Source organism: Abrus precatorius, unplaced genomic scaffold, assembly GCF_003935025.1.
Source record: "Abrus precatorius isolate BTA unplaced genomic scaffold, Abrus_2018 Scaffold11, whole genome shotgun sequence".
Classification (NCBI taxonomy): Eukaryota; Viridiplantae; Streptophyta; class Magnoliopsida; order Fabales; family Fabaceae; genus Abrus; species Abrus precatorius.
Window position 1 is genome coordinate 5,307,249 of NW_020874303.1, and position 12,652 is coordinate 5,319,900.

Below are 12,652 nucleotides of genomic sequence, written 5' to 3' on the forward strand. Positions count from 1 at the left end.
ATATAGAATTTTGGAGATTGTTTGGCTTTTAATTAACAATAACCATTTGTTCTGTTGTTTAGTTAATTTGGGTTTTCTATATGTTTGAGGCTTGGATGTACAGAAGGACTACTTAGAAGCAATTTGTTGATAGAATGATAGAAAGTTTGATGAGGACGAGAATTTCGCCACTGTAACAAGTTAATAAGTTGTTGATGGGACCGTAAGCTTGGGTTTTTGTTGGAAGATCCGATCCATGATTTAATGCATTAATTGCAATCCTACTAATTAAAGTAGGTCCATTAGGTGTTGTGCCGTTGTGGTGCGGCAATTCCAAAAAATGCAGTTAGAGTGGGTCCTAAAACTACGATATTACTTAAATAAAAACGTTGGCCTATAGAAGCACAAAATAAATTAAAAATCCCTTAGTCTATTTTAATGCATGTTTTGATATATAGTTTTCTTATTGCAAGTGCAAGAGACTTTATATATGTATATATTGAAAATAGAAAGAAATACTTAGTTCTCATCACTAGGCGTCGATCAAAATGGTGATTCGTCTCCCTATTCAGTAATTGCTAATCAATTTGTCATAGTAGTGGCTATTACAATCCTGTTTATGGAAGAGAAGAGTTGTAGAGAAATCAACGTCCACCCGAATATAGTTTTGAATCCCATTCATATAGGTTAATAGGGGGGCAACTAGGGTATATATATGCACTGTGATGTAGTTGGTTATCAAGATTTTTAGAATTTTAATATCATAGAAAGACCTTCCCATCAGAACCTTAATATCGTAGCTACATTTAGAATTGCCATGTTATTAACCTTATAAACCTATTGTATGAACCACTGTTAACTAAAGTAATTCTTGAGCTAAAAAGCAACGAGTTAAAGTGATCTTAAGATGTGGCAAGTTCAAGCTTTGTCTTAGTGATTAGTGATCAGTTTTCCCGTAGGCACAGGAACTCTCGATTCGCATGCATGCTCAGGATATTACGAATTCTTGTAAGTGAAATCACTCCAATTTAATTTGCATGCTAGTTTTAAACAAAAATTCTTTAGAAGAATGCCCCCACTACAACACAAGAGGACTTAAATATATTACGGGAATGCAAAGTATATATTTACGTGCTATGACCTCAAGAATGTTCAGATTTTTTTTTTTTTTTTTTTTATTTCTATTTTTCAATAATGTTAAAAACTACCTTTCTGCTGCTTTAGAAAAATGAGCGAGATTTCCGAGTAGCTTTCAAAGGTGAAAATTAAATGACTACTACAAAGTAGAGTCCTAATTGTTGTTTGACTACTTTCAATTAAAAAAAATTGTTATAAGAAGCGATTTTACTAACCGTGACAAAACAACGGTTTATTTTTATCAAGAATTATGCATAATGCACAGTGAAATTTGTGATTCACAAAAGCAAAGTGGGGTAGTGCAAATGAAAGTGAATTGTGATCACCACGGGTTAACTTGAGGCTCGTGCGATTATGAACATGGTTATGGCTCATCATGGTATTTGAATTTTGAAAGTACACAAATTGACTTTGTTTTTTGGGTAAGCAGTGCACATGCTGACTGAAGTTCGTGAAGTTCAGAACTTGGGCTCAAAACATAAAGTCATAAACTAGAATGTGGTGCTTTGTTCTATTTTGTGCGCTAAATATTTGCAGCTATGTTAGCCATTTTACAAAAATAGACTACAGTAGAGATCAACCCTTGAAATGGCTTAGCTTATTAACCAAAATAATCACACTCACACATACATACATGTAATAAATACACCCGGCCTCTTTGATTTAAGATTATATATTATTTTCACAATAATATTATCATATTTTTATTATATTTTATTTCTAAAAGATATATACAATACTTTGTCAATAAAATAAAAAGTGATACTGTTGTACCATTTTTTATTGTTTGAAATAATTACTTACAGCGCAATAATATAATTACTCTCTAAATGTTAGTTATAAAGTTATAGAATATCTTTTCTCACGTTAAATCTTTAAACAGTTTTAGTAACTTATAACTTATAAACTCAATAAAAATGGAGTATTGCTCAACTCAAATCTAATAAAGATGGAGTGTCTTTTAATTTATATAAGTTTTATGAATTTTTTTTCTTCGTTTTATTCGTAGTTTTTACATCTCAATATTAACAAAGTTAATTTCTTCTACAATCTTTATTTTTTTCTTTTTTTCTCTATTAATAATAAAATTTTATATTATTTTGATTTTTTTATTTATCTTTATTTCATTCATTTAGATGTGAATTATTTAATTAATATAACATACAAACTTAAGTTTCTACAAGATAAATAATTAATTTAGATTTATAATTAAAAAATTAATAAAAATTTTAAATCATAAATATACAAATTTAAATTTAAACATAATAATAAATTAATTTTAATTTGTAATAAAAAGTCTATAAAAAAAGATATTTTAAAATTTAGATTTGTGATTTATACTTTAAAAAATTTTTTTAAAAATTGCTCTCTAAAAAAATACTTAATGAGAATTGCATACAATAGCTTTTTAAGTATATTTATTTTGGACAACAATTACTCTTTAAAATAATGTGAAATTATTTTCTAATAAGTGTACATACTTAAAATATTGCGTTCGAAGAATTAACTCTATGTATTATAAATGTTCACAAGTTGGGTAAAATTGTTTCCAACAAAAAAATTTGTGAAATATATTTATAAAGCAAAAGGTATTTGTACTCTTTTTTTTTTTTTGTATATCTAATAAAGAAAAGCCATCCTTATTTAATGTGTTTTGTATCTAATTAATTCATATCACAAGTTCTTTTATTTAAATTGAGATGAATAACTTAATAACATCCCTTAATTATTAAGGATGTCAATACCTCCTCTCTTTTTTATAGTGTCACCCAAACGTGATGTCTTATGGACCAAGATACCGACCCATTTGTAAGAAGAAGTAAGGCTGAATGTCAAAATACACCCTTCGCAGAGCCCGTTAGACTATATATATATATATATATATATATATATATATAAGCGGTAAAATCAATTTTATTTAAAAGAAAAAAGATTAATTCTACTGAACGGTACTTGAAAATCATGTAATAGCATTATAATTGCTTATATAGTTATATACTATCTTGAAAACAATAGTATATAAGCTACTTAGCTAGTTCTAGTGATGAGTGGTAACATTATTACCACGTGTTTAGCAGAATTTTTCTTGGTAAAAAAAATATTTTCATAAAATTGATAACAACATGCATTTTTTTTTATATATTTAATATCATATGTTGACGGGCAATATGATTTAGAATTCCCGAAATGCTCCTTGGGGTTATTCAATAGCTTTCCTAATTTATTTTTATATAAAAATTATTTAATAATTAGATGTATAATTGTTTCCAACGTTGTCTCTATTGTCTATATGATGTCGTTATAATATAATGAGACTGACAGCATGCAAGTGCTGTAAAACACATAAACTAATTTGAAACTACCTCTTAAGGGTAAAGATGGAATATATGTCATTCATAATTCTAATTCATTTACATGATATTTGTTTTTAATTAGGGATTACAACGGGTAGAGTATAGTCTTCATACTCGCCTTTTAAAAAAATATTCGTACCCAGTTCTATACCCGCATGAGTATGAATCCATGTACCTATTCTAGGTATCCACATACCCATCTTGTACCTATTACTCACGCTTGTTTGAAAAAAAATATTCATAAAGAAAAATATATTTATATAACTTCACATGAGTAGCATAATAATACAAAAATTCAATATGTAGTTGCCAAACAAGGTACAAATATAGATAAAAAATAAATATTCAAATATCACAAATATTAAATATATCTTAGTATAATAATTTTTTAAACTAAAATTCTTAGAAACAATAAGCGAAACTAAACACGTTATTTGTCAGTGATAATCATATCTTGTATAAGATTCGATCGATCGGTAATGTCAGAGTAACAACAAAATAGATCTGTATAATAGTTGTCCTTTCGTGTGAGATCACTTGGTCACTTCTTGTGGCGGCATTGGCAACTAACTCTAATTAATAACGTTTCATAGTTGTTAGATTTTAATGAGATAGAAATTGAGAATGAAAATAGAGTTAGGATAGAGAAGTTCAAGTACTAACAACGAAAAATAGATACATAAAATATTTTTTTTAATTTTTAAATTTTAAATTGTAAGAAAAATAATAGATTTAATTAAAATAATATAATATAATTAATATATATATATATATATATATTAATACTAGTATTTTTAACTCATATACTATACGAAAGTATTTTGTCAAAAATACAAATTTTTAAAAAATTATTTTAATGAATTAAATATTTAGAATATATATAAATTTTAAAAGAAAGAATTTGAATAAGAGATAAATGGTCACAATAAAATTTTATAATAAAGAAATATATGTGTATATTAAAAATTTATAATTTTTTATCTGAAGAAAAAATTAACAAATAAAAATTAACAATAATTTTTTATATTTTATATCTTTTCAAAAACTTCTTTAAACGTAAATAAATAATAAGAATAATATCATTTAGATTCAATATATTATAGTTGTGCTTGTAATACATATGTTGCATAGAAAATATTATTTTAAATTAAAATATAAAAATAAAATTTAAATATTATCAATAAATAATAAATTTACAGTAATAGTAGGTGATTGTAAAATTTATAAAATATTTATTATTTATCATTCACTTTATGATTTAAATATCAATATGATTTTATTAACAAAAATATTTATGTGAAAAATATTTTATGTGTGCCATATATAAATAATATTTTTAAAAAATTCAATCTCATATTAATTATGTAATAATTAAATTGTATTAACCTAATTAAATGATATAAAATAGTAAATAAATTTTTCTATTAAAATATAAACTAAAATAAATTTTTTAGTTTACTTTATTATTAAATATATTTTTATATTAATCTTATATAACTTCATATAAGTAATATAATAATATAAAAATTTAATGCATAATTATAGAATAAAGTTCAAGCATATATATATATATATATACACGGGGTATGGGGAAGGGTGGGTACTTAAATACTCATACTCGCATCCATTTCCATTAAAATTTACAAGTTTTTACTTACACCTATACCCGTACCTATATAACGGTAAATACCTTACTCATTGTCGGTAAATTTTGTGGGTGCCCATCGAGTACTTTAGCTATTATTATCCCTATTTTTAATGGGTTGTTACAATTAAATTAATGTGTAAATACTGAATGCAAATGACTATACTATCATCTTTAAAAAAAATAAATTGTAAATTACTTGAGTGTCAATTATTTTGGATGCAACTGCGTGTTTATTTAAAGATTAATGAAAAATATTATCAAAGATATATATTATTAAGAAAAACATCATAAAAAAATGTAATCGCCATCATTAATTTTATAAAATACTAATAATAAACAGAAACAGTGTTTGTTAAAAGATTCTCATTCATTTATCGTGATTGAGATTTGTCATTTAATCTCACGTCTATATGTATGTTGTAATTTTATTTTTCAGACTACACTCTTTAGCATCATATTCCACAGAAGCAGCATCTCTCTTTCGGCGTTGTGAATATATTTATCATGAATCAGTTCGTCGTCGTCATTTCTAGGAGTTCTTTACTTTAATTCTAAATTCTTTAACAAGGAACCACTCACGTACATTTCAAATATATTTAAGAATATTTGCTTTTTCGGATTTCACATAAATTGTTCCATAAACTTACATGCAACTATACGAGCAATAAGTTTTAACTATTTTACAATTTGTGAAATTGAATTTTATCATTAAATTCAAATTTATTTCTTAATGCGATGGCATGCACTTGCACACTACAAGTCACTTATGCCATTCTATTTAAAGTTGGCAAAGTTCGAACTCCCCGATTAAGGCCTTTAAAATATAGGATTAGTTTTAAATTTTAGTCCTGAACTATTTTTTATTTTTTATACTTAATTATTTATTCTATATTATATTTTAGCTGATTCGATCTATTTAAATTTAAAATATAAATTTAAAAAGCTTTTATTTTATAGCTTGAATATGAAGCAAATCTTTTTTGTTAAACTCTAAGTTTAAATTGAGTTAAATAGTCTGTTTTGTTGCCTCAAATTTTTTACTCATAACTCAATTAATTTCTATATATTTCTATTACATCACTCTTTTTTTTCATATCCATGTTTCTTCTTTTCCTATGACTCTTCTAAATGTTAAAAAATAATAAGAATACAATTTATCTCCACTAAATTGTATTCACTAGGTGAAGGTGATGTGGTGTGCATTGAAAATCACATAAGCATATTGGTCCAACATTCTTATCTAAGTATTCTACTTGCATTCCCTCCTCTGTTCATGTTATTCTACCCTTCTTTCACACCCATCTTGTTCTTGTTCCTCTCTTCTCTCTCATCCTTCCTCTAACCCACTTTGTATCCACTAGTGTCAAGCTCTCTTGGTTCTCTAAACAAGGGAATGAGTGATCACAAAGAGATTACGATTACAGCTAGTGGAACTAGCAACAACAACAACAACCCTTATGTTTACCTTTCATCTGGCCACCTTTCCTCTGAAGCAGCCAAACGTGAGTGATTTCCAAGAGATTGTGTTTCTGTACCTTAATTTATTCTTATTTCACTGATGTTCTTGCTATGATTTCAGGTCCTAATCCAATGGATACAATATACGGTGCACTAAGTCATTGTGGTAAGAAGGTTGAAGAAGCAACTAAACAAGTTGAGATCATGGTTGACAATATATGGAATCATTGTGAGTTCTCTTCTGCTTTTTCTTTTTCAGTCATATGGTAGAAGGGTTGTCCTCCTTTTCTTTGGTAATATCTGGTTTTTTCAGATGCTTATGGAAGTTAATGAAATATTCACAAGTTTGCCCATCTTCACTTGGAAGTTGAATGCTAATTTATTTTAAACTAACCATAGACACAAAAAATAAATAATAAAGGCTTGCTCCGTATTTTTTGCACACTAAGCCAATCACCAATTCAATCACAGTCTTGCTGATGTAGCTCTTTTATTAAACACCTTAGCTAAATTCTCTTGGTGAAGTTGCAATCTTAGAGAAGATGATATAGATCCTGAATAACTCTTATTCAAAACATGCAGAGAAGATTCCTTGCATTGTTCTTTAATAATGAAAAATCAGTGTGGATAAAGTTCTCAGTAAGCAAGAGAAGAAAATAAATTAAATCAAGAAAGAGAAATAAAATAAACTCCACACATAAATTAAAATCAATTTATACATCTCAACTTTTTAAAATTGTTTCTCGTCTAGTATTTCTAGAGACATCTATAAACTCAATGAATTTTTTTTATAAGAATCAAATACTTATGTTAGTTAAAAAGCTCACGTATACTAGAAGTTCATTCAAATTAAGCCTTAGAACTTGTTTAAAACAGTTTATACAGAACTTATGAAAATAGCTCTTTTTAACTTATTTCAATAAACTTTTTAATATAACTTATCAAATTAAGTTATTTTTAACTTATTCCAACAAATTTTATAAATATATTTATAACATCAATCATCATGTAAAAAAAATTATTGAATAAACGTTTAATAATGCTATGTTTCCAAAAGCACCCTTAGCTATTTCCTTATGATTGGATCTGTTTAAAAGTGAAAACTCACTTTTATTTATATTAACAACTTTTAAATACAAAAAAATCATAATTTAAAAGTTAATTCTAATTTCAGTCATTAATCTGAACATAAATCACAAATAAAATTATTTATAAATATGTAACAGTTTATTTATACCCACAATTGAAACTCATAAAATAAGAATAAACATTAATAATAACTATTGATTCAGATTCTCAACATTTACAAACTTTATAAAAAGGATTCTTTTATGAACAAGTTAAACTAAAGATGTACTAAATTTCCAAGCAAGAACATGTATCTACTAAAATGATTATTGATTGAACAATTTTTTCCTGGGAAAATAATACATCTTATACAAAGATAAAATAAAACACAATATGTCATATATAGGAATTAAAAATATAGTTTTTATATATAGGAACTAAAATGAAAAATAATGTAAAATGCAGAAACTAAATTTATAAATGAACCTTATATTTATTTAAAAGTACTTATTTTTTTTGTGTCTAACATGTAGGTGGTAGTGCAGTTGGATCAGTTGAGCACGGTGAATCGTGCCGCAAATAGAATGAACCCTGCAGAAAAATACATCCAGATTGTCACAATGGATGGGTATGAGTTCATTTTTATGGGGTTTTTATCATATGAAAAGGCTCTCAACACTATTAACGAGGCTCTACGGCAATAAGCCAACCATTCCACTGTATATGCACTAACATTTCACCTATGTGCTTAGCCTCAAGTTACATTGTCATTCGTGAGAGACCAAATTCGTACACTCACAATTTATGTTTCGTGACTTATAGCGTATTTGAATTTAGATTTGAATAAACGTTAATTCATGTTTATTTTAATGTTACTAATTGTAAATTCACGACACCAATGACAAGCACTTCAATTGTTTATTCGGGTGCATTAGGGAAGTTTTCATGATTTTTTTTTTCACAAATTTTTTTTTAAAATTCTGAAAAAATATTATTACTTTTTGTTAAAAGAAACCTTATCCAATATTATTTTCAAACTTTTTTTTTTAATTAAAAATGTTTAAAAAAGTTAAAAACGAAAATGGCATAAGCTGCAATTTAAATTTTATTAGTTCAACCTAACTAGAAAAATCTGAGACACAAGTGTGCGCTTTTGAATATAGCTAATTTTAGATTATAATCACTTTTGTTTTCAAAATTTTTCGATGAAGCTTTTGATAAGAAACAATTTTAGTTCTAAAATAAGTTAATTTAACCAAATGTAGAATGCTAGGGGTCATATGCGATTTGAAAAGACAAGCCAGAACGCCATGATAACTTATAAATTAATTGATAATTCTCTGAAATAAATTATTAGTACAAACACAGGGCATTTACCCAAAAATAAACAATTGGAAGAAATTCTCTTATTAATTTATCATATTCAATTATAAATACAGCAGAATGTGAAATCACAACTTGATCTAGTTAGCCGATACAGCAATGTGCAAATCCTCATACTCTTGATCATAAGAATCAGGAAGGACTAATCCTACACTCTTCCTCAGGCAAAGTAAAACAAGTGGCACACTAATTGCATTTGTCCTTAAATTACGAGATTAGGATCTTTTGCAGTATTATTTTGAAAAAGTGTATCAAACTGCAAGCTCCTAGTCACTTCAAAGAAATGTGCAACAGCTTCTTCAGGTGTGCCAACAAGAACACCATGACCAAGATTAAGGATATGCCGTCTAGGTCCCGCACACCTCACAACCCTGACAAATAATAATTATCATATTAAGTCAAGAAAATTTATTGATACAATTCATTTCTCCATTCTCATTTATGACTAAGATGTTTCAATTGGACTCAACCAGTAGCATATTAACATCTAATGACATTAGTTTTAGTCACAGAGCTGAACAAAACTTTGACCTTTATCTTAAAAGCGTGCAAAGATACAACAACAAAACCTTATTTCATTAAGTGAGATAAACTACAAATATCACATGATATCATTGAATTCGGTAAAAAATTAAATTTTCTAAGATATTATTTACCAAGAGGTCCTTTGTAAAAATTTCTTTTAGGTCTCTCTGTATCCTTTTCAAATGCACACAAGAATGATTGAACTAATTCATAATTTTGAAACTAAAAGATTAATAGCTTAGCCACAATTCCATAAAGAACATTTCACTTATTTTTGCTAGTTGCCCTTAGCTTGTTCCATTATTTTCAGCCATGCAGTTCATATATATATACACGGCCTGGACATGTAAAGGTTATGTCTAGCTCTATGCCACAAAACCATGTAAAATGACTTCAAGAAGATCAAATTATAGATAAATTCACCCACCTCTGAATTTCTTCAGCAAGGGCAGGAAGAGGGGAGAATAAGTAGGCAGGGTCCACATTTCCTTGCACACCTATCCCACTGCCCAATCTTCTTCTTCCATCTGCCATATCCACCGTCCAGTCTAGACCTATAACATCAACTCCTGTGTCTTTCATACGCTCGAGAAGGCCACCATTTCCATTTATATAAAGAACAATTGGTATTCCAGGGCATTTTTTCTTGACCAAATTTACAATCTGGAAGTTCAGAAAACAGCACATGTCAAAAGGAAAAAAGAAGAGAGAGGCTCAATAGTATCCAACCTTGGGCTTGTGTATTGTAAATTGAGAAAAGATGCAAACAGCAACATGAATCTAAATAAAGCATAAAAGCACAATATCAACATTCAATGAGCTTATTTATTGATCACGGGTTATTACTTCCCTCTTTTTCCTGAAAAAAAATTGCAAACTACAAGCTTTATTTGACCATATTCTTTAGTAAGTCAACTGAGTAAGAAAAATCATGGAAGCCTGGCAAGTATAACAATTAGCTTGACATAAAACCTGTTATTTGTTGCAAAGCTCAGCGAGCTACATATTGTTTTCCTTTCTTCAACTAAAGAACTTCCCTAAAGTCAAAGCTATTATAACATAAGTGAAGGCTTAATATAACAAGAATCCCAAATTGAAAAGTTCAAAAAATCAAAACACAATTTCATCAGGAAAGAAAGAAATGGGAATTTTTTTCAAAGTTACCTCTTTGATATAAGGCTTTGACCAGCGTTCCCACATTTCAGGTGGTAGTTGTCCACCCCATGAATCAAATATTTGTATGCAGTGAGCCCCAGACTCAACTTGGAAAATAACGTAATCAGCTATGGCTTGTGTCAAATGAGAAAGCAAAGTCCTCAATAAGTGTGGTGCTGTGTGGCACATGCTCTTAATGATTGTATATGTACGTGTTGTACCCCCTTCAACAATATATGTTGCTATTGTCCAAGGAGCTCCCACAAAACCCAAAACTGCAGCATGACCACCAACCTAAACAAGAAAAAAATAAGTAAGGATGGCCACGATATAAATGAGGTGATGCAACTAAATTTTACCTCCTGGCGCAGCATCTTAAGTGATTCTCCGACAAATCTAAGCCTGTCAAGATCAATTGGATGCAAAGTCTTTAATCCCTCCTCAGTACGAATGGGTGAATGTATAACAGGTCCACGTGCTTCTTCTATGTCAAAATCAACTCCAAATGCAGGTAGAGGTGTAAGGATATCAGAGAAAATAATTACTCCATCAGGCCTGAAAGCTTTCCAAGGCTGCAAAGAAATTTCCACAATGAGATCAGTTGTCTCTGACCTCTCTCGGAAGGATGGATATTTCTCAGCAAGCTTTCTGTAAACAGCCATGTACCTTCCTGCTTGGCGCATCATCCACGCCGGAGGGCGACTCACAGGATCTCCCCTAGCAGCCTTAACCAAGAGTGGATCTGAATAAAATAAAATTAAAAAGGGAACACAGCATGCAATTCAATTTCCCTTGCCCCTGTGTTTGCAGTAGCATGCCAGCATATGTGACAGAAAAGGACAAAGACAAGAGATAATGAGAGGATAATGAAGAGAAAAAGAGAGTGATGCTCTGTTCTATACATTCTCTTCTATGGGATTGTTTGAACTTTGAACAGTATTTGTCACTTTGAAGAACTTGCAAAAGTATGAAACTAGGTTAAACGCTTCTAGGCATAAACAGTAGCTTACTCTTGAAAGAAACTTCTTTTCCTTAGTGTTCTTCCCTCATCAACAAAATTCCACAACACCTATAAATAATTTGACATCTGAATTACCCTTTCCTTGCATCTAACTGAGAAGCAGCATCTAAAAGGAATTTTACAGTGCAACGTCTGGTAGTTTATTCTTTAAAAAAAAAGGTTACTTTGTTTTTGTTTTTCCCCCTTCATTCCTTCAATCAAATTCAACAATCACCAAAGAATAATTGATTTTACATCTAAATTACCGTTTCATTGCATCATATAATGATCAGTGCTACCAACCAGCATCTAAATTATTGAACTTTTACAGTACATGACATTTAGTGATATAGGTAAAGCAACAACCTTTCCACTTCAAAATAACTCCACGCACACAAAAAAAAAAGTGAAATTGAGCACAACTAACGCAGAATGCAAAAAATGAAGAGAAACCCAGTTCGTAATTAGAGTTGAAAAAGCAGAGAGAAGGAAGAAAATGAGAGTACCAGAAGAAGAGGAGGTGGCAGAGCAAGTGAGAGAAAACTTGGTAAGGGGGGGTTTTGGTTTGAAAGGAGGCAAAACAACGTTGAACCGATTGGATTGTACGAACAAGCAGGAAGATTTCCACCCCAGACCACTGCTAAAAAGAAGAAAAGTGAATTGAATTCATGTGTGAGAGTGAGAGAGATAGAGAGAGAGAGAGAGAGAGAGATGAAAAACCTGTTAATGGAAGTACTAGCCATGAGGGTGTGAAGAGATGAAAGAGGGTTCCTTTGTTAATTTCCTTATCTTTCTCAAACTCAGCTTCTTCTTCCACAGACTCTCACGGTGGGGACCTGGCCACCCCTGTGAGACCCACGCGCCAACACACTATATATACATGTAGTGAATCTCAATTTAATGAATTGTATTTCATAAACGTATAGAATTATCATCAAAAAGTCA

General features: G+C 29.3%; 1 protein-coding gene and 1 pseudogene across 3 annotated transcripts; one reads left to right on the top strand and one right to left on the bottom strand.

The window, feature by feature from the left end:
• The first annotated feature begins 6,388 nt into the window (after positions 1-6,388).
• Positions 6,389-8,396, top strand: LOC113855503 (annotated as a pseudogene).
• A 548-nt stretch (positions 8,397-8,944) lies between these two features.
• On the bottom strand, positions 8,945-12,576 carry LOC113854608 (uroporphyrinogen decarboxylase 1, chloroplastic). 3 transcript variants are annotated; one of them, XM_027485718.1, is made up of 6 exons: positions 12,428-12,576; positions 12,214-12,344; positions 11,067-11,449; positions 10,717-11,001; positions 9,980-10,215; positions 8,945-9,398 (listed from the first exon to the last, which is right to left on the bottom strand). In XM_027485718.1, exons 1-6 carry the CDS (start codon positions 12,448-12,450, stop codon positions 9,230-9,232), a joined length of 1,227 nt encoding a protein of 408 aa, XP_027341519.1. In that variant the 5' UTR covers positions 12,451-12,576; the 3' UTR covers positions 8,945-9,229. The 3 variants fall into 3 exon arrangements, with proteins under 3 accessions (XP_027341519.1, XP_027341518.1, XP_027341520.1); XM_027485717.1 differs by having other exon boundaries at positions 8,955-9,398; positions 12,214-12,347; positions 12,428-12,563; XM_027485719.1 differs by lacking the exon at positions 12,214-12,344 and having other exon boundaries at positions 8,955-9,398; positions 12,428-12,555.
• Positions 12,577-12,652: the final 76 nt, after the last annotated feature.